The sequence below is a fragment of the Physeter macrocephalus genome, chromosome 19, assembly GCF_002837175.3.
Source record: "Physeter macrocephalus isolate SW-GA chromosome 19, ASM283717v5, whole genome shotgun sequence".
Taxonomy (NCBI): Eukaryota; Metazoa; Chordata; class Mammalia; order Artiodactyla; family Physeteridae; genus Physeter; species Physeter macrocephalus.
The window spans coordinates 18,605,599-18,631,400 of record NC_041232.1 but is presented as its reverse complement, the minus strand read 5'-3'; the positions used below and the strand labels follow the sequence as shown (position 1 = coordinate 18,631,400).

The 25,802-nt window shown below is 51.0% G+C and overlaps 3 protein-coding genes across 8 annotated transcripts in view; 1 reads left to right on the top strand and 2 right to left on the bottom strand.

Annotated features, from left to right (window-relative positions):
- The window catches only part of DIABLO (diablo IAP-binding mitochondrial protein), a 16,639-nt gene extending 11,067 nt beyond the window's left edge, over window positions 1-5,572 (top strand). For all 3 annotated transcript variants that reach the window (XM_028480284.2, XM_007128788.3, XM_007128787.2), the window contains one exon: window positions 4,750-5,572. In XM_028480284.2, the coding sequence (XP_028336085.1) occupies window positions 4,750-4,946 (197 nt within the window). In that variant the 3' untranslated portion in view covers window positions 4,947-5,572. The remainder of the gene's footprint in view (window positions 1-4,749) is intronic.
- Window positions 5,560-10,109, bottom strand: B3GNT4 (UDP-GlcNAc:betaGal beta-1,3-N-acetylglucosaminyltransferase 4). Of its 4 annotated transcripts, none has more exons than XM_028480283.2 (2): window positions 6,012-9,279; window positions 5,560-5,614 (listed from the first exon to the last, which is right to left on the bottom strand). In XM_028480283.2, the coding sequence occupies exons 1-2, from the start codon at window positions 7,010-7,012 to the stop codon at window positions 5,560-5,562; spliced, it is 1,056 nt and encodes a 351-aa protein (XP_028336084.1). In that variant the 5' UTR covers window positions 7,013-9,279. The 4 variants fall into 4 exon arrangements, with proteins under 4 accessions (XP_028336084.1, XP_028336083.1, XP_007128864.1 ...); XM_028480282.1 differs by having other exon boundaries at window positions 5,571-5,614; window positions 5,948-9,279; XM_007128802.2 differs by lacking the exon at window positions 5,560-5,614 and adding an exon at window positions 10,086-10,109 and having other exon boundaries at window positions 5,802-7,020.
- Window positions 10,110-11,182: 1,073 nt separating this feature from the next.
- Window positions 11,183-25,462, bottom strand: LRRC43 (leucine rich repeat containing 43). Its single transcript, XM_055080409.1, is given in 14 exon segments — window positions 11,183-11,389; window positions 14,231-14,278; window positions 14,399-14,435; window positions 14,727-14,885; window positions 14,888-14,914; window positions 14,998-15,165; window positions 15,323-15,464; window positions 15,710-15,933; window positions 16,630-16,817; window positions 17,510-17,748; window positions 19,767-19,906; window positions 23,340-23,450; window positions 24,070-24,330; window positions 25,370-25,462. Coding segments are annotated over 14 exon segments (1,869 nt in total). The 3' UTR covers window positions 11,183-11,357.
- Window positions 25,463-25,802: the final 340 nt, after the last annotated feature.

The following is a 25,802-nucleotide window of genomic DNA, read 5'->3' as shown; positions in this document are numbered from 1 at the left end:
CACTACTATGTATAAAATAGATGACTAATAAGGACCTACTGTATAGCACAGGGAACTCAATACTCTGTAATGACCTTTATGGGAAAAGAATCTAAAAAAGAGTGGATATACGTATATGTATAACTGATTCACCTTACTATACACCTAAAACTAACAAATCAACTATACTCCAGTAAAAATTTATTTTAAAAGACAATGGTAAAAATAAACAAACTGAAAATAGTGGGAATTCCCTGGTGGTCCAGTGTTTAGGATGCTGCATTTTCATTGCCGAGGGCATGAGTTCAATCCCTGGTTGGGGGACTAAGATCCCACAAGCCGAGCAGCACAGCAAATAAAAAAAAGAAGAAAAAAAAAAAAATAGAACCACCATATGATCCAGCAGTTCCTTTCCACTCCTGGGTATATCTCTGAAGAAAATGAAACTGTGAATTCAAAAAGATACATGCACCCCAATGTTCATAGCAGCATTATTTACAATAGCCAAGATTTGGAAGCAACCTAAGTGTCCATCAACAGATGAATGGATAAAGATGTGGTGTATATATACAGTGGAATATTACTCAGCCATAAAAGAATGAAATTTTGCCATTTGCAACAACATGGATGGACTTGCAAGGTTTAGTCTTAGTAAAGTAAGTCAGACACAAAGACAAATACTGGATGATATCACTTATATGTGGAATCTAAAAAATAAAACTAGTGAATATAACAAAACAGACTCACAGATACAGAGAACAAACTAGTGGTTACCAGTGGGGAGAGGATGAAGAGGTATTAACTACTATGTATAAAATAAATAAGCTGCAAGGATATATTGAACACAGAAAACATAGCTAGTATTTTATAATAACTATAAATGGATTAGAACCTTTAAAAATTGTGAATAACTATGTTGTACACCTAAAACTTATATACTATTGTAAATCAACTATACCTCAATAAAGAAAAATGGAAATTTAAAAGTATTTAGAACTGTCATAAGTCTTGTATATAGCAGACCCAGAGAGTTGTATACAAAGTAGCTCTTAAATAGAAATTGACCCTTATTTAAAGGCACATGTCATAAATAAAAAGAACAGCAGCCATAAGTGACAGGTAATGTTCACTGTACTATGAAGAACTGAAAATAAATTAATTAAACTTTTAACCCAGTAAGTTAGAGAAAGCAAAATAAATTCAGACAATGTGGAATAAAAGAAATAAAAGGTATAAGAAGACTAAAAAGAAATAGGGACTTCCCTGGTGGTGCAGTGGTTAAGAATCCATCTGCTAATGCAGGGGACACGGGTTCGAGCCCCAGTGTGGGAAGATGCCACATGCCGTGGAGCAGCTAAGCCCGAGTGCCACAACTACTGAGCCTGTGCTCTAGAGCCCGCAAGCTACAACTGCTGAGCCTGCGAGCCACAGCTACTGAAGCCTGCACACCTAGAGCCCGTGCTCCACAACAAGAGAAGCCACCGCAGTGAGAAGCCCATGCACCACAATGAAGAGCAGCCCCTGCTTGCTGCAACTAGAGAAAGCCTGTGTGCAGCAATGAAGACACAACGCAGCTAAAAATAAATAGTTAAAAAGGCAAACTCTGGTTCCTTGAAAAGAATTTAAAAATTAGGTTTGGCAAGTATAACTTTTTAGAGAGCAAAAGTAACATCAGAAAGAGCTATTATAGATATGGGTTTTTTTTTAATCATACGAGAATATTATGATCATTATGTAAGTCCTAAGTTGGCCCAAGAAGTAAAGAATCCAAGTAAGATCAGTAACCACAGAAGTTGAAATAGTATTCACAAAGAATCTGTTCCCCCAAAGCAGACACTAAGCCCAGGCAGTTTTGTGGGAGAGTTTTATCAAATCTTCAAGAAACATAATTCCTGTGTTACAGAAAGTGTACCAAAAAATGATGACAAGCCTCCCAACTATTATAATTGTCTAAAGCCAGCATAGGCCTGATCCCAAACTGGGCTTGCCCAGCACCAGGACAAAAAAACTATAGTTCAGTATCACTTATGAATATAGATAAAAATCAAATATAGCCATTTATCTTCAAAATAAAATGATAATTCAACATTTAAAAAACCTATCAAGAGAACATAGACAAAACATTCTCTGACAGGTCAATCTCCCAAGGCAATGGAAATAAAAACAAAAGTAAACAAATGGGACTTAATCAAACTTAAAAGCTTTTGCACAGCAAAGGAAACCATAAACAAAACGAAAAGACAGCCTACACAGTGGTAGAAAATATTTGCAAACAATGGGACTAACAAGGGCTTAATTTCCAAAATATATTAACAGCTCCTACAACTCAAGAACAAAAAAGCAAACAACCCAATCGAAAAATGGGCAGAAGACTTTAGACATTTCTCCAGAGAAGAAATACATACGGCCAATAGACACATGAAAAGATGCTCAACATCGCTAATTATTAGAGAAATGTAAATCAAAACTACAATGAGGTACCACCCCACACCAGTCAGAATGGCCATCATTAAAAAGTCTACAGGGCTTCCCCAGTGGCGCAGTGGTTGAGAATCCGCCTGCCGATGCAGGGGACACGGGTTTGTGCCCCAGTCCGGGAAGATCCCACATGCCACGGAGCAGCTGGACCCGTGAGCCATGGCCACTGAGCCTGCGCGTCCGGAGCCTGTGCTCCACAACGGGAGAGGCCACAACAGTGAGAGGCCAGCGTACCACAAAAAAAAAAAAAAAAAAGTCTACAAATAACAAATGCCAGAGAGGGTGTGGAGAAAAGGGAAAAGGGAACTCTCCTACACTGTTGGTGGGAATGTAAGTTGGTGCAGCCACTGTGGAAAACTGAGCAGCACTATTCACAATAGCCAAGACATGGAAACAACTTAAATCTCCATTGACAGATGAATGGATAAAGAAGATGTACATATATACAATGGAATATTACTCAGCCATAAAAAAATGAAATAATGCCATTTGCAGCAACATGGATGCAACTAGAGATTATCATACTAAGTGAAGTAAGTCAGAAAGAGAAAGACAAATACCGTATGATATCACTTATATGTGGAATCCAAAATATGACACAAATGAACCTATCTACGAAACAGAAACAAAATCAGGGACATAGAGAACAGACTCGTGGTTGCCGAGGGCATTAGGGGAGGGATGGAGTGGAAGGCCCCCTATGTTCACAGCAGCACTATTCACAATAGCCAAGACATGGAAACAACTTAAATCTCCATTGACAGATGAATGGATAAAGAAGATGTACATATATACAATGGAATATTACTCAGCCATAAAAAAATGAAATAATGCCATTTGCAGCAACATGGATGCAACTAGAGATTATCATACTAAGTGAAGTAAGTCAGAAAGAGAAAGACAAATACCGTATGATATCACTTATATGTGGAATCCAAAATATGACACAAATGAACCTATCTACGAAACAGAAACAAAATCAGGGACATAGAGAACAGACTCGTGGTTGCCGAGGGCATTAGGGGAGGGATGGAGTGGAAGGCTGGGGTTAGCAGATGTAAGCTTTTATATATAGGATGGATAAACAACAAGGTCCTACTGTATAGCACAAGGAACTCTATTCAATATCTTATGATAAACCATAATGGAAAAGAATTTTTAAAAAACAATGCATATATATGTGTAACTGAATCACTTTGCTGTGCAGCAGTAACTAACACAAAATTGTATATCAACTACATTTCAATAAAAATAAAATTTAAAAAAATCTACATATAGCAAAAAAAACCCTATCAACATTTAATTCACTACTTGAGATTATCTGCAGTAGATTATAGGAGAAAAGCCACTTGTGTAATCATATCAGTGTATGCCCCAGAAGCCTTCAGTAAAATGTAGTGCCCATTTCCGATTTAAATCTGAGTACAATTATAGAGAGAATGTTCCTAACATGATGAAGGTTAAATAATCCTATTTCATAGTGAAATATGAGAAGCATTTCCATCAACATCAGGAATAAAAGGATGCCTGCTATCCTCCACTGTCTTTCTACATGTACTGAAGGTTCTCATTAATGCAGTAACAGAAAAGAACTGCTTGAATGTTCTGTAGATGAATTAATAAATACAGATAATCTGTATTGTGAAATACACTGGCAGCAGGTAAAATGGTAGTGCTCGAAAACAAAATTGCAAAATATGTTCAGTACTGTTTGTGCCATTATGTAGATTTATAGTCATAAAAGCTTTTTCTATGTATTCCATATGAATGTAGTAACTTTTTAAAAAAGATCTAATTGGCTTTATTCAACATTTCATGAATTGGAGAGCAGCCCATCTATTAAATAGATGAAATGAGTAACATTTTAAAGGATGAGGAAGGTGCCCTTTAAACTTCTAAAAGATGTTATCTCTGAAGATTGGGTAGGGTGAGGAAAGAGGTGTTTGACAATTTTATTAGTTGATCTCTTCATTTGTCAAAAAGAAATGTATTCCTTGTGCAGTTAAAAAAATTAAAATCTTAAAACGTCTATACTAAGAGCTGAGTAGCTATAAAGATGATTGTGGGAATTGCATTTGATAATTATAACAATGATGGCTGCTGATAGCTGGAGGAAAATGCCAGGGTTTTGACAGTAAAGAGTAAAATGCAGACCTGGATGTGGAGGGTAGAGGGTTCTCTGCTTTGCAGGGAGAGCAGGGGAAGTGGCCCCAAGAAAGGCTCAGATGACAACCACAGAGCCCCCAGGCTTTCCTTGTGTCCACTCAGCATAAGTGGCCCATCTTTTGGCAGGAGCGGATCAGGCCTCTGTAACCGCCAGGAGTCACATCCAGCTGGTGAGATCGCAGGTGCAGGAGGTGCGCCAGCTTTCCCAGAAAGCAGAAACCAAGTTGGCAGAAGCACAGACAGAAGAACTCCGACAGAAAGCACAGGGGGGAGGGGATGAGAGGGCTGAGCCGGAGCAGGAGGCCTACCTGCGTGAGGACTGAGGGCCTGAGCTGCTGCCCACGTCTGCCCACTCGGCCTGCGGAAAGCAAGGGCAGACGCCGTCCAGCGCCGGGTCAGCACAGCTTTCTCTGCACAGAGAGGCATGGCAGGCAGATCCTGCCCTGGCCCGTCAGACCAGAGGTCCTTGTGAGCTGTGAGTGCCTGACCCCTATCTCCACGGTCTCAGGCTTCTACTGGACCTGGTTCTTAGCCCTGCGGCCTGCAGGGCACTGCACCCTGTTGAACATTTCACGCTGCTCAGCACAGCTGCGCTCTCACCCATCGATCTTTTTACCTCCCACCCAGAGCATCTCACCAACCCGGCCAGAGAGAAGGGGCCTTCTCTGTCATGTCCACAAGTTCAGTAGCTATTAAACCTCAGTTTCCCATCTACATTTTCAAATATGATTTAGTATTTGCTCCCTCCATAGGGATGTGAGGTTTTGGGGGGAAAGGGGAGCCTGTGTGTTTGTAAGATTTCTTTTTGGTAAGTGTTTCTAATGCCTTCTGTGACCTGGCCCCATTGCCCTGTAAGGACAGCTCAGGCCAAGGAGCCAAAAGCCCAAAAGCCCAGGGACTGGATGCAGGGTGTTTACCTGGTGCTCTTAACAGGACTTATTCCAACACACACTTCTCGTTTCCTTCTTTCCTTGGAGTGTCTCTATTGTATCTAAAGGAGAATAATTTTTTTTTGCATTTAAAAAAGATGTTTGTGTGTGTCTTTTGGAGCCCTAGGCAGCCTCCCTCCTTCACCACCCGCTCCAGACTGGAAGAGCCCCAAGGGGCTCCAGGAGTCCCCCCATGGAGTGATGGCAGCATTTGCCCATTTAACACATTCTGGTACAAGTTAGCCAGGTTTCAGTGCTTTAATCAGTTAGCAAGGTTTGGGAGGGGGTTACAAAAACAAAGTCAGGATTTCTTGTAGACCCATCAAGAGCCAAGTTTCAGGGTTCTCGATTTCTCACCATGACTGCAAAATTAACAGTCTACTCGCTCAACCCACCCCTCGAAGCTGGGACAAGGGAGCAGCTGCACACTTGAGCCCCTCATCTGTTACCAGTGCCCACATGGTCCACATCTCCAGGGGGCTGAGGCGGTGCACCAGAAGGAGCCCTCTGTACAGGCAGGGGTCCAGAGGGTCCAGGGGTCGCCGTATTCCAAATGTCTTGAAGCCAGCATGGTGCATGGGGCTCACCCCCAGCTTTTTCAGGCACATCCCCACGAAGACGTCATCAATGGGGAAGAGTTCAGCCTCTTCCACGGCTGCGTGCAGGTGCCGCACAGTGGCTCTGGACATGACGTACCCTCCACCCCCAGCATAGGGTGGGTAGTGGCGGGCCCTATACATGGAGGGTGGGATGAAATATTTGACCTTGGTGTTCCTGTTGGGCAGGGCCTGGCGGATGACATCTCCCACCAGTAGGTCCTGGGCTGGGTCCCAGCCATCCAGGAACTCCAGCACATTGGGGACATGGACAAAGACATCGTCATCTCCCTTTAGCATGAAATGGGCCTGGGAACAGACAGCTGCCACCCAGCGCTGCAAGTGCAGCTCCTTGAGTGTCAGGTTGAAAAAGTCCTCAGCGAAGTCCCACTGTAGGATATCATCAAACTCCCGACTCTCGTAGGCCAGCAGCTGGGCTGGGGGCGCAGATCCTGCCACCCCCAGGAGGAACACCAGCTTCAGCTGCCGGCCCTTAGCCCAGCTTCCTGCCCGGCCCCACGTGCTGCGGATGGCCGCACGCCGTTCCACGTGGCCAGGCTGCGACTTGATGGCCAGGAGCAGAAAGGTGTCCTCGGCACAGCCCGAAGGCTCCAGCAAGATGGAGAAGTTGCGGCAGTGGCGATAGGTCAAGAAGAGGCGGTGACGGTTAGGCAGGAACAGGGAGGCATTGGCCACCGTGTGGTTGGGTGGACACTGGCTGCGCCGGGGCCCTGGGGGAGCCCAGAAGGGCTGTCGGGCCATGGGGCCCCCCGCTGGGTGGGCCGCCTCCTTCAGGAAGAACAGGCAGCTGAGCAGCAGCGCGGCAAGGCTGTACAGGACCAGCCAGCCTACCCTGCGGAACATGGCAGGGCCTGCAAGGAGAGAGCCGATGAGCGGACTGCCCCCGGCCCTGGCCCGGCCTCCACCTCCCCGGTCCCGAGAGCAACCCACGGCCCAGCAGCTAGGTCCTTCTATTTATCTTCTTCAGCGTGCCCTCCGGCTCTCTCCGGGGTCCCTCTCCCAGAGGACAGACCGAGCACACCTGCTATGCCAGCCCTCGCTTCCCTTCCGCTGTCATTAGGGGACGCTTGGGTCAACTTTTTCTCCAAAAGGACTTGCAGCCACTTTAAAACTGAGGCACCACAAGTGTTTTCAGCATTTCCCACGAAACTCAAGTACCTAATGAGCTTTAGTGAAAATGGCACAGCTTATTTCCCAAAAAAAAAGTCTAGAGTGGTGGCAGGCCCTGCGTCTCACGTCTCAGAGATGACAGCCCCTGGCACCGCCCTCAGGGAGTTTGCTCCTCCAGGGAGAGGAAACCACTGCCGGGCAGCAGCAGGTGGCGGAAGCCACAACAGAACACACCCATTTAACACATCCTGGTGCAAGGTTTGGGAGGGGTACAACACATACTGGTACAAGGTTTGCCTGAAGTAGTTTGGGTTTCCTGGGGAGTCGTTTAAATGGAGCTTTAGGAAAAAAACAAAAAACAACACGCACAGGAAGAGCATGAAAGCAAATAGGAAAGCCACAGACTTGTACCAGGATGGCTCCCCTGCGGCCACCCCTCACCAGTTCTACCGCTGATTGAGTTCTGGTTTTTTCTCGGCAAGTCTCCCAGCAATACAAAGAGAAAGCTGAGAAATGGTAACTTAGTACAGTAACCTGCCCAAGAGCCACAGTAGCCAAGCATCAGTCCCCTCCTCGTCACCTCCCCCTGCCGTGTCCCGGTCCAGCCGGCCATCACCTCGGTCCGGCCTACCCGCATGAGCCTCATCCCGGTCGTCCCTGCCGCCGCTGCCACAAAAGCATCTCTTCTAGCTGCCAGGGATGCAGTGGCAGGCAAGACAGACAGGTCCCAGCCCTCACAAAGAGACCAAGAAACCAGTACGAACTTCAAGGAGTGCGGAGAAGAAATGAAAGCAGCGTGATGGAATAGAGTGACCGGAAAGGCTCTTTTGGCCCACGGTAGTTTAGAAAGCCCTCCCTGAAAAAGAACATTTGAGCAAGAACTGAACAAAGTAAGGGACCAAACCACATAAAGACCTGGCGGGGGGGAGAGTGGGGGGTGGGCCGGGCAGAGGCAATAGTTAGGTGCAGAGCTCCTGAAGCAGGACAGGTGTGCAGCGTGGCTGGGCCGGAAAGAACAAGGAGGAAAGTGTCAGGTGGTGAAGCGGGAGCAGTAGCCTGAGGAGGGTCACATGCAAGATCCATGGGGAAAGAGCTTGTGTTTTATTATTGTAAGCACCACGGAGATACGTCGGAGGATTTAACAGAGGCAGTTAAAGAATTTACATTGTTTGGAAGGTCACTACTGCTGCTGCTTAGATGACGGATTGGGGACGCGCAAAAGGGGTAACAGGAGACCAGCGAGCAAACTCTTGCATTAGTCAGTAAGCAGCCGCAGCTGAGACTAGAGCGAGGCCGTGGAGCACGTGAAAACCAGATGGATTTCAGGCGTGGAAAATGGATTTCAGGTGTGGGAGCTACGCCTGCTGTGGGCGAGGGCACCCGGGGAGGGGCAAGAGCGGGGGGCGGGTTGGTGGTGCCACTTACCGAGAAGGGTGCAAGGCCAGCTGTTTGGTTTTGACTTGCGCGTTTCAGAGGCCCAGGCTGAGATGCGCTGTGGACCTGATTTCCCCTGTGTCCACAGCGCTCCCAATGCACCCACTCCCCCAGGCGCTTCACTGCGGGAACTAACCCGCAGCTCCCCACCGCAGTGGCGGCGGCCGCTCCTCTGCTCCCCACTCCACACACCTGCTTGGGACTCCCATTCAGCACCTGCTAAGCGTAAGCCTCCCTCCGCTCTGTGAGCCCCCAAGCCTGGTCCTTAACCGGCACGGGCTTCAGCGAGTGCACGCCCCCCTCCAAGTGGGTGCCGAGCCCTAAGGGTCTGAAATTGCTTCTGGGGTCCTCACAGGGCTCGGTGACCCATCACGCTGTGATGAGGGAAAGGGTCAAGGGCTGGTTCATTCCCTCGACACAACAGCCTCTAAAGGGCTCTTGTGGAGGCGCAGAGGCCCGTGGGGTCGCCAGAGCAAAAGGACCAGAGCCCCGCGGGGGACACCTCTCCGGGCCTGAGCACAGCGAGCGGTGCTGCCCGTCGGGGACTCCGGAGCAAGCGCCCCAGGCTGCCCCGTCCACCACCCGCGGCTCCGGCCATTCTCGCCCCAGCGGGGCGAACAGAAGCCGACAGGCGGCAGGAGGCCACCTGGCCCCGACGGGCCACCGCAGGCGGGAGGCCGCTCCCGCGGGGCAGTGCGACCGCGACCCCGCTGCTGCCAAGTCGGCTCCTCCCGCCGGGGGCTCGGCGCCCCTCCGCTCACAGTGGGACAGCCCCCTCCCAGCAGCGGGGCTCCAGGCGCCCCAGGCCAAGCACCGCCCGCCCCTCGCCTACCTACCTGAGCCAAGACGCCGAGCCGACACAGGCGAGGAGCTCGCGCAGCGAAGCCACGTACGCACAGCCGTCTCCGCCGGGCGCGGACGGTGGGCAGGGCTCAGTGGCGACCCCGGATCGCTGGCCACGCCCCCGCGCGGCCCACCAACCCAGCGGCGAAGGCCGGGCTGGGGGCGCGGTCTCTGGGGTCGGGCCCGGGGCCGCGGGTCCCCGCCCACCTGGGTCTGCGCAGTTCCCCGCGCACCTGCTGGCTGAGAGGCCCGGCCCTGCGGAGCCCGCCCGGGGGAGGCCGACCCCGCGCTCCCCGGCCAGCCCCCCGCCTCCTCCGGCCAGCTCTCCTCTCCTCCCTGGCCAGCTCCACCCCCGCTCCCCACGGCCGGGCCCCCCGCTCCCCACGGCCAGCACCCCGCTCCTCCCCAGCCAGGCGCTCCCGCCTCCTCCCGGCCAGGACCCCTCCCCGCTCCTCCCCACGGCCGGCACCCCGCTCCCCGGACGCGCGGCGGCGGCTGGACAGACGCGGAGCCGCGGTGTCAGAACAACCTTTAATCCCGCGCCCTACGGGACGAGTCCCCGAAGCGCATCCTCCGTCGAGCGGCCCTGGATCAGCTGGATCTGGATCTCCACCGTCAGGGGGTCGGGGCGGTAGTCGCTTTCGTACACTGAAACCAAAGATTTTCTTATTTCTGAGGAAATATGAAAGTGTGAATCCGGAGCGATGAGCGGGCTGGCAGTGCCGGGCCATCCCGGGCCAGCTCACGACACGTCCCGGAAACGCAGATGTGACCTCCGCCGTCCCGAGGCGAGCACGGTTTCAGAATCAGATTCCGCCCTCGGGTCTTAACCGTAATAAGGAATAAAATTAAATCACATCTAACGAGATCATTTAACAAGTCTCAGTTTGAATTACAAGATGAACTAGCTGCTTTTTCTTGGAACATCTTTTTCACTTGAAAGTACGCTGACAAAATATGGTTATTTCGACGTGAATATTTGGCAGGTATTTTCTAAAAAAAGAATGAAGCAAGCCTGGCATTTCAGGGAAAACAACTGAAAGCATTTTGATAAATACATTTATAACATTTGAACTTTCAAGTAGAAACTAGAATTTTGTAACACTGTATCTGCCACCATGAACTTAACAGTTTTCCAATACTCAAAAGACTTTTCTGATGTTATGGTTGATGATAAAGAACGCGATTTTTGGATAATGGATTAAAAAAAATGTGTCAACTGTTGGAAGATCTACGTAACTCAGTGAACGAGTACTTTACAAATAACAATTGCCAGATGTTAACAATTGTGCATGGGTAAGACAGCCGTTCAAAATGCAATGTTAAAAAAAAAAAAGGCAATGTAGACCAATGGATTACTGTAACATAACTGATTAAGAAAAAATTCATCCATATAGATTCAGTTGTCTCACTGTAACAACCTATAAAAAACTACTAGTTGTCAAGTCTCATGCAAAGAGGAATATCCACAGTTGTTTAGAAGTCTATTAAAATATTTCCCTTTTTTCCAATTACATGTCCATGTGAGGTCAGATTTTCTTCATACACTTCAACTACAGCAACACATCACAGAGACTGACTGCAGAAGCAGCTATGCAAATATGGCTTCCTCAATTAAGCCAGACATTAAAGAAATTTGCAAAAATGTAAAAAAAAAAAAAAAGGTTTGTTTAAGCCCATTTTAACCCCAGGATTCAATCACAAATCTCATGTCCATATTTGTCTGGGTCTTCAATTCCAGTAGTGTAAGTCCTTTGTTCTTTTTCAAAGTTGTTTTGGCTATTCTAGATCCTTTGAATTTCTATATGAACTTGAGAATCAGCTTGCTGATTTCTACCAAAAAAAAAAAGAAAAAAAAATCCCTCCAGGGTTATGACTGAGATTTTACTGACTCTGTAGATCAATCTGAGGAAAACCAACATCTTAACAATGTTGAATCTCCTGATCTATGTACATGGTATACATATCTCCACCGATTTAGGTCTGGTTTCTCTCGGCAACATTTTATAGTTTTCAACATATAGAACTTCTATTGATAATGCTATTGTAAATGGTATTATTTAAAATTTTTAATATCTGATTGTTCATTGCTCATATATGGAAACATTTTTGGAATACTGACCCTGTATTCTGCAACCCTGTTAAACTCACTTATTAGTTGTAGAAGCTTTTCTAATATACACATTTAGTGCAATAAATTTCTCTCTAAATACTGCTTTGTTACATCCTACTAATTTTGGCATTTTGTATTTTTATTTCCATTCAGTTCAAAATACTTTCTAATTTCCCTTTTGATTTCTTCTTTGACCCATAGGTTATTTAGAAGTGTGTTATTTAGTTTCTAAAACTTTGGGGATTTTGCAAATATTTTTCTGTTTAATTCCACTGTGGTCATAGAGGATACTTTATATGACTTGAATTCTTTTAGACTTATTGAGACTTGCTTTATGGCCCAGGTTATAGAATATCTCAGTTCTGTGTGCACTTAAGGAATGTGTGTTTGTGTGTGTGTGTGTGTGTGTGTGTGTGTGTGTGTGTGTGTGTGTGTGTGATTGGATGGAGCGCTCTGTAGCTGTCAGCTCAAGTTAATTCACAGTGTGATTCAAGTCTTCTACATGCTTATTGATTTTCTGTCTATTTGTTCTGTCAATTACTTATTTGTGCTGAAATCTCTGAATATAATTTTGCATTTGTCTATTTCTCCTTGTACTTCTATCAGCTTTTGTTTCATGTATTTTGAAACTCAATTATTAGGTGCATACATGCTAAGGACTGTTACATCCTCCCAATGAACTGACTCCTTTATTATGAAATGACCCTCTTTATCCCTGGTAATAGTCTTTGCTCTGAAATCTACTTTGTCTGATATTAATGCAGCTACTCCCATTTTCTTTTGATTAGTGTTAGCATGAATATATTTTTCCATCCTTTTTATTTCTCATATTTTTGTATCTTTATATTTAAAGGGGGTTTCTGATAGGCGGATAGCTTGGTCTTTCTTTTTTTATCCAATCTGATCATCTCTGCCTTTTAACTGGGTATTTAGACCATTTAAATTTCATGTGACTCAGTATAATTGGGTTTAAGTCTACCATCTTGTTGTTTTCTATTTATCCCATATGTTCTTTGTTTTTTCTGTTTCCACCTTCAGATTAACTGAATATTTTTATAATCCCTATTTTCTCTCCTTTGTTGGCTTATTAACTATAACGCTTTGTTGTGTTTGGTAATTGCAGTCATTGTTGCTTTTGTTGTGGTCATCCATTTACAATGCTTGGTGTCTGTTTATTTGTCTCTTGTAAAAATAAATTACAGTGTGTGTGTGAAAAAGAAAAAAAGGTACAGTTCAGGGGCTTTTAGTGTATTTACAATGTTGTGCAACCAACACCGCTAATTTCAGAACATTTTCATCACCCCAAATGGAAAACCCGAACCCATTAAGCAGTCATGCCCCGTTCCCTCCTTCCCCCACCCCCAGGCAACCACTAATCTACTTTCTGTCTCTATGGATTTGACAGTTCTCCACATTTCATATAAAATGGTTATGTGGTCTTTTGTGTCTGGCTTCTTTCCCTTAGCATTGAGTTTTCAAGGTTTATCCGTGGTTTAGGACATGTCAGTGCTTCATTCCTTTTTGTGACAGAATAATATCCCATTGTATGGATGGACCACATTTTGTTTATCCTTTCATCCGCTGATAGCCATTTGGGCTGTTTCCACTTTTTGGCTGTTCTGAATCGGGCTGCTGTGGTCTTGCTTTAGACTTTTGCAGCAGTCTCCCAGCTGAGTGACCTGTCTCCTACCTCTCCCTCCAAGCCAGACAGTTCTAAAAGTTAAATCTAGGGACTTCCCTGGTGGTCCAGTGGTAAAGAATCGCCTTACAATGCAGGGGACACGGGTTTGATCCCTGGTCAGGGAACTAAGATCCCACATGCCACGGGACAACTAAGCCCACGCGCCACAACTACTGAGCTTGCGCGCCTCAACTAGAGAGCCTGCCTGCTGCAAACTACAGAGCCCACGTGCCCTGGAGTGTGCACGCCACAACTAGAGAGAAGCCCACGCACCACAGCGAAGATCCCGCATGACTCAACTAAGACCCGATGCAGCCAAAAATAAATTAAGTGAATAAATAAAAAATAAATAAATCTTAAAAAAAAAATTAAATCTAAAACTTACCTATTTCAATGCTGCCACTGCCCATACAACAAGTCCAGGCTCCTTCTACAGCAAATAAAGGCTAATGTCCTGCAGGAGCAGGACCACCGCTGAGCCAGAAGGACGCTGGACACTCCCAACCCTGAGCCTCCCTACTCACTCCACCCCGGCCCCCACCCCAGAGCGCCTGTCCTGCCGGTGTCATGGCCGCCGCAGGCTGCAGGAGGACACAGGGTTTGGTCCTCAGGGTAGACATGGCCCTCCCAGCAGCTGGAAGATATGATTCTCCATCCTTCCATTCCTTTGGTCCCCAAGCAGGCTGACCCCTCAACAAGGCCTGCTCTATTTGCGCCCTTCCCCAGATTCATATGTTGAAATCCCAGCCCCCAAAGGTGATGATATTAGGAGGTGGGGCCTTTGGAAGGCGATTACGTCATGAGCGCAGAGGGAGACTGCCCGTCCCTCCACCACGTGAGGACCCAGGGAGAAGGCGCGGACCGGGGAGAGGACTCTCACCTGATGCCGCTGGCAACTTGGTCTTTGACTTCCTGGCCTCCAGAGCCGCTAGAAATAAACGGCTGTTGTTTATGAGCCACCCACGCTGTGGACTTTTACAGCAGCCTGAACCGACTAGGGCTGGTCCTCAGTAAACACTCCCTGCCCTGTTACCACCATCCGCCTTACCATTTTTAGCTTTCTTACTCCTATTCTTCTTTGAATCCTGAGAGGAAGAACCACAGAATGAGTTCCTTGCTGGAGTGGGGGGATGCTGGGAAGGGGTGGGTGCTCTCACCCCCACCAGGGCCTCTCCTGGTCTCCTGGGGAGCAGCTGCCCAACCTGCCCGCTTGCCTGGCCCCTCGCACTCGAGAAGGCCGCCCACCATGCAGGCGACCCTCGCTGCGTCACCCCTCCAGCACCCCCTCCTGTGGTTCAGGCCCCCTCCCCCTCCCCCTCCCTCCCACAGCCGGGCCAGGCTTCTGTGGGCAGGGGAGGCCAGGGGCACTGCTGTACCCTGTAAAGCGTCAGCCTGTCGGTCTCCAAGGTGCGGACCACCCCAAAGTTGCACACGGTGGACACGGATGGCTCCCCAGAGAGCAGGGGCGCCAGGGCCACCGGGCCACTGCCCAGCACCCGGAGGGCGGGCGCGTCCTGGCGCAGATCCTTACGAAGCGCCTCTCCTTCTTGCTCCCCTTTGGCTCCTGTGGGGAGAGGCCGGCGGGTGGGGGGGGCAGGGGACGGGGGAGCAGCCTCCCGCCCCCCAGGCCGCCCCACGCAGAGGTGCCTTGGCTGGTTCTTTCTCCCCGTTACCTGCTTTGTCCTTCCCATCTTTTCCCTTCTTGTCTTTCTCTTCCTTGTCTTTCTCCTTCCCTTTCTTGGCCTTCTCTCCCTTTCCCTTCTTAGCAGCCGAGGGACTGTTGGGGGAAGGGGGCACCGCAGGCCAGGAGAGAACCTAGGGGACAGAAGCTGGGGTGGAGCTAGCCAGGATCTCTCTGGAAAGGCACCGAGACCCTGCGCACAGCGGGGCAGGGCTACAGACGCCCGACCGAAGAGCAGAACAGAGGAGAGGTGGGGCAGCGTGTGGACCCTGGAGAAGTCCAGCCTCCCACCTTCTCCTCCACGATGGTGACGGTGGTCCCTGAGAGCAGGAAGGCCTTGAGCGGCACCAGGTCCTTGAGCGTGTGCTGCAGCTCGTAGTTGCAGGGAATGACGTCAGACCAGGGCCTGCGGACTGTGCTAAAGAGAACTGTCCTTGGGGAGGGGAGATGGAGACATGGGGGCCGTCACCCAGGGGGCTGTGCTGGGGACCGGGGACAGGGCTGGGAGGGCGCCTTGAGAAGATGTGCACACGTGGGCACAGTGTGAGGCTGCGGGGCCCGTGCTGTCAGGGAGGGCAGGGGACAGAAGGCCGGGAGGGCTGTGGGCCAGAGGAGAATGCAGAGTGATAAATGCAGGTGTGGTGTGGGCCCTGCTCCCAGCCGGGTGAGCACCCTTACCCCGGGGACGGGCAGAGCCGGGGATCCGGGCGCGGCCGCAGCTTGGCCAGCTCTTCTGCAGAGGCTGTGGACCGCGGCAAGGGCGCTGAGGCGCCGGACTCCTCCAGCAACCCGGACTGGGGCTGGGAGGCCAGCCCAGACCCTACGGAGCCTTCAGCCTCTTTGATGGGCTCTTCGGGAATGTCCTCACCCAGCTGTTCCGTGCGGGGCGAGGGCCTGACGATCTGCCACGGAAGACACGAAAACACGTCCAGGGCCTCCGAGCTCTCACCTGACACTAGCTGAAGGTGGTGTAAACGGGCACCAGTGTTTGACGGATGTGAAGCAAAGCAGACACGTGGACTTAGGAGGCAGGAAGTTATAAAAAAAATGACCAGTCCTGCTTTTTCTGGAAGTTCTATGTTAACAGTAAAAACAGTAACCACTTCCACATGAGCTGGGGACCCTCGCGTTTTGGGGGTTCTTTTTGGCCACGCCCTGCGGCACATGGGACCTTAGTTCCCTGACCGGGGATCGAACCCGCGCCCCCTGCAAAGGAAGCGCAGAGTCTTAACCACTGGCCCCAGGCATTTCTCCTAGTGGGATGGCACCGTTGGGTTTTCTTGTGACAGGAAGGGAGCCGGGAGGTGCAGGCGGAGCTGGAGAACGCTGCGCCGTGGGGAAGCCAGCAGCCCAGTCGCGAAACTCTGCGCTGCTCCCTTGTTATGTCCTTTGCGACCATTTCAGGGGGGATGGGAAGGGGTGAACACGGTTGAGAATTACTCCAGCTGCAAGAAACGGGCTGAGCGGAAGCCAGTTTCCTGCTCAGAGCAGGGTATGAATCGGAAAGATCCATGTTAAGGGTTTTCCGGGGTCCCCAAAGCCGTTGCGCCTGCACAGGAGCCCCTGAGGACCCGAGAGCGGAGCCCCCACGGACACACCTCAGCCAGCACGCGGCCGTCTTCATTTCCTTCGCCTTCCTCATCTTCCACAAACTCGTACGTTACATAATAGCTGTAAGTGATGAAAGGGCCTTGGGGCCCTGGATCCGGGTCCAAGACCGAGGAGTCCAGAACCCCTGTGACATGTCCAACCGTCACCACTAACCGTGCCTCATGCGCCAGGAGATCTGCAGGCGGGAACGGGCAGGGGTGAGGGGAGCCGCGGGGAGGGAGTGGGCGGGCAGACAGCGGGGGTGGGGGGCAGGCGAGCTCAGCTCCTGCCCTCTTTCCTCCGAGCAGGGCTGAGCCTCGCTCTGCAGACTCGGGTTCGAATCCCAGCTCTACCAGGTTCAACACACCGTGATTTGGGGTAAGTCTCTTTTGGGCAAGAGGCCCCTCTTAAGCGTGTTTCCCTGATGTGTAAAATGGGAATGGTAGTAGCTACTTTGCAGGATAGTTACAGATGGAGATTACGTTACCTTAGCCCCTGCTGGTACTCGGTAGGTGCAGCTATTTTTATCCATGTTTTGTCACCCTGACCTTGAGAAGGCTCTGGTGCAGCTTGTGCTGTGAGCCACAAGGGGGTGATCTCAAGCCACCACGGACGCCAAGAAACTAATTTAAAGAATGTTTCCCATTTGTCTAGGAAGGGAGGGGCCTGTGACGGTCCCAGCCTCCCTACCCTTTCTCTGGCCACATCTCAATCACAACGATCGAAATCTGGGGGAGAACTCTGACCAAGAAGGTGACCTACACCTGACCAGGGTCTGGGCCAGCCAGGGAGCTGGATGACAGACAGACACGTGCAGCCAGCAGGGTGATGGGCGGGCCAGCAGGTCCCCCCAACCCCCCGCCCTGCCCTGCACACCGGCTCCCTCACCCCCGCTCTGGCTGAGCCCACGGAACAGACGCTTCTCGCTGGGGGCCACGGTGACGTCGTCCAGCACGCAGAGCCCGGACAGGCTGTCAATGACGAAGCCCCGGTAGCAGGGCACCAGGGCCAGCGGGTTCCCCTGCAGCACCAGCAACCTCAGGTGCCGCAGCGTTCGGAGGCCAGCCACCATGCCCTGCAGGTCCGTCAGGTCGTTGAAGCTCAGGTCCAGGGAGATGAGGCCGGGCCTGGAAGGTGCGCGGGGCCGCCAGGAGTCAAGAGGCCAGGCAAGCAAAGGGGTGGGGACCGGAGCTGTGGTCTCGCCACGGCGCCTGCACCCCCAGCACCCCGGGTCCCTGACGGACAAGGCCTGGTGCTGAGGACGGGATGGCAGGCTGTGCCCATCCTCGCCTCTCAAGCCTCGTGCTGCCCTGCACCTGGGTTAGCCCCCCTGTTGGGAAGGGGCTCCTGGACCTCCCGGTGCCCTCCCTCCTTGCTGTGGCACAGAGGTGGCCACCGCCACGTCCTGCCTCTACCGGACTTCTACGTACACAGACCTCTTCTCAGTTAACCGTCTGTCTCCCATAGAGCCTAATACGGGGTTGTGCATCTAGACGGTTCTCAGCAGAGAGGGACAAACTGGCGAGGAAGGCGGAGGCGAGCCTCTGCGCCGAGGAGCAGCGGGTGGGGGTAGGAGAGGTCGGTAAACAGGGGGGCCTGGGAAGAGGGTGCATGAGGCTTGAGGGGTCTAGAAGCTGGAGGACGCTCTCCAGAGTCAGACCAGCGCATGACCACAGGAGGCCATCTGGTTCATTTCTTGGGGAACGTGGGTGAAGAAGAACTGGCCAGTGAGGCGCCCTGCACCCCGACCTGGAGACGAGGGCCTCCCTACTGCACAGAGCAGAAAGCGAATCAATTTCAGCTCTGAGAACAGAGGCACAAAAACAAACCAACAGAACCAAAACCCACAAGGGGTCAACGCATGAGTACAATCCCGCCGTCACATGTGACGGCCTCACTGCTGCTGAGTTCGGGCACTTCCACTCCCCTTCCTCCCTCCTCTCCTCCCGCCCGCGAGGCCGGCCAGCCAGTCCCGAAAGTACCCGAGAAGAACGTTGCATGCTGACCGGCACGCAGATTTTACCCAGTATCAGCCTCCTGCAAGAGAACTGGAGGAAACAGCAGCCAAACTGATTCGCAGGACGTGTACCCTCCTTTTAAACTCAAAACAGCAAAAGACGGAGGTTTCACACATATACGTGTGTCTATGAAATCCATACCCAGCATTAAGCAGGTTACGTTATCATAAGTCTGTTTTCCAAATCCAAACCCAGAACGCTTAGAACTCTGTCCATGGTACGAGCCTGAACTCAGCTGTCACACAAAGTCCACGGTGTACGTTTCCTTCCTGCGCTACGCACCCTGACGGCTGAGGTCAGCGGAGGGAAGGGACCCGGAATTGTACACGGCCAAGGCTGTGAAGAGGCAGCTTGGCCACGAGTAGGGAAGGAGGAGGAGGGAGGAAATTAGGGTCCGAGAGACGGACCTTCCACGAGCACGTTCCCAGGAGACCTGGGAAAGCAGGGAAGCGATGCTGCCCCTTCTGGGCTGTGAGGAAAGGAGCAGTCATGGCCGTCAGCCCGGGGAGGTGCCGTCCAGGATGCTGAGCCCGGGAATCCTCGAGCTTCTCTGACAGGCCTCCCCCGCCCCGCTTCCTCTGATGGATTCTCACGGGTGGTAACTGAGGCCCTGAGACTCCCCAGATCCAGCGTCTCAGTTTCCCAGTGCTCAGCCACCAAGAAGACAAAGGCGAACCGAGAGCTGTCTGTAGGGCAGCAGCTCTCAGCTGGGGGTGGTTTTGCCCCCCAGTGGACATTTGGTGCCGTCTGGAGACCTTTCGGTTGTCGCAGCCGGTCTGGGCGGGAGCTACTGGCATCTGGTGGGTGGAGGCCAGGGATGCTGCCCCGCCTCCGGCAGCGCCCAGGACGGCCTCACAACCAAGAATTAGCTGGCCTCAGTGTCAACAGAAACCCCGAAGCCAAAGGCCCCACTCATTCCCACCACCTCGTGGCGTCCTTCCCTGGGCCTCAGTGGGATTTTCTGTTTATTGGGTCAGAGAAATAAATCCTAGGTCCGGACTTAGCAGCTAACCAGGAGTTATTATAGAAAAGAGCAAAGCTGAGCTCTCCAAGCCACCAGCATAGAATGGTCCAAATCTAATGCTCAACCCCTCCCTCCCTCTTTCCACGTGGGGCTCCCAAGTTACCAGTAATCACCGGTGACGTACAGACTCTCCAGGGGGCCCAGAAGCTTGTTGTGACCCAACCCCAAGTGCTGGAGCCTTGGGGGCGGGCGGGCGCACAGACACTCCATGCTGGTCATCTTGTTGCCGTAGAGCTCCAGCACCTGCGACGTGGGTGGAAAGACAGCCCGTGAGCCCAGACAAAACGGAACCCGCTCCCTGCTTCCACCTGGGCAGCTCAGGAGAGGAATTACGAAGTACTCATGCCTTGTCTCCCTGTGTCCTCCTGGACCCCCTTCTAAGAATCTGGGAAGAAAATATTCCTGCAGCAGGTGTCAGAAAGTTTCTTTTCCGACGAAAAGACAACCCTCAGAATGGGAGAAAATATTTGCAAATGAAGCAACTGACAAAAGATTAATATCCAAAATAGACAAACAGCTCATGCAACTCAATATTAAAAAAACCAATAACCCAATCAAAAAATGGGCAGAAGACCTAAATAGACAGTTCTCCAAAGAGGACATACAGATGGCTAAGAGGCACAAGAAAATATGCTCAACATCACTAATTATTAGAGAAATGCAAATCAAAACTACAATGAGGTATCATCTCACACCGGTCAGAATGGCCATCATTAAAAAAATCTACAAACAGGGCTTCCCTGGTGGCGCAGTGGTTAGAAATCCACCTGCCAATGCAGAGGATACAGGTTCGAGCCCTGGTCCGGGAAGATCCCACATGCCGTGGGGCAACTGGGCCTGTGCGCCACAGCTACTGGGTCTGCGCTCTAGAGCCCGCGAGCCACAACTGCTGAGGCCCGTGCGCCTAGAGCCCGTGCTCCGCAACAAGAGAGGCCGCCGCAATGGGAGGCCTGCACACCACAATGAAGGGCAGCCCCCACTCTCCGCAACTAGAGAAAAACCCACGTGCAGCAACAAAGACCCAACACAGTCAAAAATAAATAAAATAAAATAAATAAAATTTTAAAAATATCTACGAACAATAAATGCTGGAGAGGGTGTGGAGAAAAGGGAGCCCTCTTGCACTGTTGGTGGGAATGTAAATTGATACAGCCACTATGGAGAACAGCATGGAGGTGCCTTAAAAAACTAAAAATAGAACTACCATACGACCCAGCAATCCCACTACTGGGCATGTACCCTGAGAAAACCACAATTCAAAAAGAAACATGCACCCCAATGTTCATTGCAGCACTATTTACAGTAGCCAGGTCATGGAAGGAACCTAAATGTCCATCCACAGAGGAACGGATAAAGGAGATGTGGTACATATATACAATGGAATATTACTCAACCATAAAAAGAACGAAACTGGGTCATTTACGGAGACGTGGATGGACCTAGAGAGTGTCATACAGAGTGAAGTAAGTCAGAAAGAGAAAAACAAATATCATATATTAACGCATATATGTGGAACCTAGAAAAATGGTATAGATGATCTTATTTGCAAAGCAGAAATAGACACAGGTGTAAAGAACAAATGTATGGATACCAAGGGGGAAATTGGGGGTGGGAGGAATTGGGAGATTGGGATTGACATATATACACTATTGATACTATGTATAAAATAGGTAACTACTGAGAACCTACTGTATAGCACAGGGAGGTCTACTCAGTGCTCTGTGGTGACCTAAATGGGAGGGAAATCCAAAAAAGAGGGGATATATGTATACGTATAACTGATTCATTTTGCTGTACAGTAGAAACTAACACAACATTGTAAAGCAACTATACTGCAGTAAAAATTAATCTTAAAAATTTAAAAAAAGAAGAAAGTTTCTTTTCCTTTTGTGAAGGAAACTTTAAAATATTGAGTGGAGGTGATGTCGGAGAGAGTGGGAAAGGAAATGAGTTAACACTTTTTAAAACTTTATTTATTTATTTATTTTTATTTTGGGCTGGGTTGGGTCTTCTTTGCTGCGTGCGGGCTTTCTCTAGTTGTGGCGAGAGGGGGCTACTCTTCATTGCGGTGTGCGGGCTTCTCATTGTGGTGGCTTCTCTTGTCGCGGAGCATGGGCTCTAGGCACACAGGGTCAGTAGTTGTGGCGCACGGGCTTAGTTGCTCCGCAGCACGTGGGATCTTCTCAGACCAGTGCTCGAACCCTTGTCCCCTGCATTGACAGGCAGATTCATAACCACTGCGCCACCAGGGAGGCCCCGAGTTAACATTTTTGCAACTTCTCGACTCATGGCAGCTGTCTCTGGGAAAGCCAAAGGGCCCCTGGCTGGAATAGGGAATAAACCCAAAGATAACAGAGTTCTTGTATTTCTCCTCCAAGGCCTTGCCCGCTTTCTTCTTGAGCCCAGTACTGAGCCATACTTCTGAGCCTCTTCTGCCACAAAATCTACTAGTCTCAGCATTTAATTTAAAATTGAGACCATTTTGATATGCTCAGCTGAAGACTCGTAATAAAGCCTGGCCTACCTCTTTTGGGGGCTTCCCTGGTGGCACAGTGGTTAAGAATCTGCCTGCCAATGCAGGGGACACGGGTTCGAGCCCTCGTCTGGGAAGATCCCACATGCCGTGGAACAGCTAAGCCCCTGAGCCACAACTACTGAGCCTGTGCTCTAGAGCCCGTGAGCCACAACTACTGAGCCCGCAAGCCACAACTACTGAGCCTGCGTTGTAGAGCCCGTGAGCCACAACTACGGAGCCTGCGTGCCACAACTACTGAAGCCCATGCGCCTAGAGCCCGTGCTCTGCAACAAGAGAAGCCACCTCAATGAGAAGCCCGTGCACCGCAATGAAGAGTAGCCCCTGCTTGCCGCAACTAGAGAAAGCCCACGCACAGCAGCGAAGACCCAACACAGCCAAAAATAAATAAATTTATTAAAAATAAAGTATTCTTAAAAAAAAAAAAAAAAGCCTGGCCTACCTCTTTTTAAAACTTTTTTATTGTGGTAAAATATATATAATTTGCCATTTCAACCCTTTTTAAATGGACAATTCAGCAGCATTAAGTACATTCACTTAATGTACAACCATCATTACTGTCCATTTCCAAAATTTTTCATTACTCCAAACAGAAACTGTGTACCCATTAAGCTATAACTCCCCAATCCTGCCCCCTGGTAACCTCTAATCTACTTTCTGTCTCTATGGATTTGCCTCTTTTAGATATTTCATGCAGTGCAGTCACCTAATACGTGGCCTTTTGTGTCCGGCCTCCTTCATTCAGCACCATGTTTTCAAGGCCATCCATGTTGTACATATGTCATTCCTTTTCATGACGGTGTGGACAGACCACATTTTGCCGCTCCATTCATCTGCTGATAACAAGCGGGCTGTGTCCACCTTTTGGCCATTGTGAATAGCGCTGCTGTGACACTGGCATACAGGAATCTGTCGGACTCCTGCCTTCTATTCTTTGGGGTGTATACCTAGGAAGGGAATTGCTGGGTCATGTGGAAATTCTACGTTTAACTTTTTGAGGGACCAGGCCTACCTCTCCAAAGCCTGAGGCCGGCCCTTAGCACCGTCCCGATGGCCAAACCTTCTGTGGGGGGAGCGGAGGAGGGGCAGGGCCTCTGGGCAGCACTGGCTCCAGGACCTGGAACGGAACCTGGGCTCCTTTACCTTGAGAGTTGGGGGCAGGTTGGTGGGGTCAATCTCCTTGATTTGATTAGCACCCAGCACCAACTCTTCAAGCTTCACAAATTTCAGGAGGTCTTTGTCCACCAGGCTCACCTGGAAGGGAGGAAAGGGAGCTCAGAGCTCCAGCACGTGAGGCGGCACTGGAGTGAGGAAAGAAATGGCACGTCCATCTTCAGAGAGTGACCGCCCCACAGCCCAAACCCTTTCTTCTCTTGTACGCCTTTCCTGCCAGGATCCGAGCACCTCGGCCGTCGCGGTGGCCTGTCACCTCTCAACCCTCACCCCTCCTCTGACTGTAGGTGTTGGACAACTTCCAGCTCATGTCCTGTGTCCCTTGTTGGACAGTCAGCTCCTGAAGCCAGGAATCCCATCTTCCCTGCTGTCTACCCCAGAGCCACAGTGAATCCTAAGGTCTTAAGGAATCATTCTAGTTTACACCCAGCAGGGTCAGACCAGAAGCTTCAGGGGTCTGTCTGTGAATCCTCAGTTGACTTTGGCTTCAAGGACATTAGGGGCCCTTCCCGGCTGGGCCTCCCTTCTCTGGGGTAACAGACTGGGCCAGCTCGCCAGGATTGTTGGCCCTGCTCTGTGGACAAGCTGGTGAGGTTAATTAGTAGGAGGGCAGGGCTAGGTCTTACCGCCAAGCCCTGTCAGGGGAACGGCCCCCTAACGTCGACCCTGTCTGTACCTGGTGTTCTCTCCCAATGCTCACCTGCTTGTCCACCACCCGTAGCGACCTGAAGTAGGTGTAGAAGAAGCTGTCTCTGAGCACCCGGGGATTCTGGATGGCCAGCTCTCTCAGAAAACGGTCCTTAGCGCTTGAGCCCTCCAGCAGGGCCCAGGGTGAGTGCGGGCTGCAGACCAGGCCCAGCAGGGCATCCACCGTCTCCTCCTCGGGGCCCACAGCATCCTCCTCGCTGGGGATCAGCTCCCGCCATGCTCGGTAAGTTTGAGGAAGAAAGCGCGACTTATTCTGCAGAGTTGGAGGCAGAGAATTTCTCTCGTTATGACTCAGCCCCTCTCAAGGACTCAAAACTCTCAAAATGGAAACGATCGTAAAACAGGACAATCAGGGAGAGTTCAGAAGCCGGGAGGTGCAAAAGGCAATCTGTGGGATGTAACGAGCCAAGGAAAGGTTTTTGAAGAAGAGGCGGCAAAGCCTGCAAAGGTAAATTCAGAACCTTTAGATGCCATAGGTGGAAGATGAAAGATTTCTGTCCTGGAGTTTACTCTCTCCCACTCCTTCCTCTTGAGAGACATCTAGCTATGAAACCCCCAAGTTCAGCACAATGCCAGGCACATAGTAGGTGCCCAATCAATGTTTGTTGTTGAAACAAATAAATTAGTTCCTTGACTGGTATCTCAGTTTTCTCTTCTATGAAAATGGAAACCAGCCGACAAGAGTAGGTGAGGCCCCAGCTTCCCACCAAGTCCACGAGAACCCTTCAGGACTCAAGACCTCCGGGCACACCTGGGAAGCCCCGGGTTCTCAATGTCATGCTCCTTGTGCACTTAGGTGATGAGGATGGCCCCTGTGGCCACAGCACAGCAGGGCCCTAACTGCAAACATTGCGCTCAGGATGAGCTTTTCACCCCAAAGGAGCCCAGTGTCTTTAAGACAGCCAGGGGCCTGCCCCGGATCCGGATCCGCCTGATGCGCTCAGGATGGGGCCCTGCTCTGGTGGGTTGGGGGGGGGGTCCCTGCCCTCCACCCTGGGTCAGCGCCCACAGGCCCCGGGGGGCCTATCCCGTCCACCCCTGCAGTGTTCCTGTTCCCACAGTCCATCCCCATCCCCCCCAACCCGGGTCAGGACGCTCCCTAAACGCCCAGACGCAAACATCCTCTCAGGCTTCTCCAGACCAGCCAACTCCTGGGGCTGGCGGCCCCCTCAGCACCCGGGGCCACCCCGGCCCCGCTCTCCGCCCCTAGGCCCCGGCCTGGCCCCTGGTCAGTCCCCTCCGTCCCCCAGAGCCCCGAGCCCCTCCTCCAGCCGCCCCGCCAGCGCCCGCACCCAGCTGCCCGTGCCGCACGGGAACTCGCGCAGACACAACTTCCGCAGGTGCTCCCGGACCGCGGCGCTCACTGGCACGGCGGGCGGCTCCATGATCGCGCGTTCTCCACGCCACCCGGTTGCTAGGCAACCGCCAGGACGCGCGCGTGCGCCAGGGCCGGGCGCGTGCTCCCGCAGGCGGGGGCGCGCGGCCGCGCCGGCCCCCGTGAAAGCCACTACCTCCCCTTGCGGGCGAACTTTTCCCCCGCCGGGAGTCTGAGACCCCGACTCAGCCCCACGTGCGCTGGGTTAAAAATACACTTCCCCACCACAGCCTGGGGGTTATAACCTTGGGGGCCCCCAGCAGGTACTGAGCGCTTCCCAGTTGTTAATCTGTTTCTGTTTCTACTCCGAAGCCCCCTCGGAATAAAGTGTTAATTTTTATCCCTGTTTG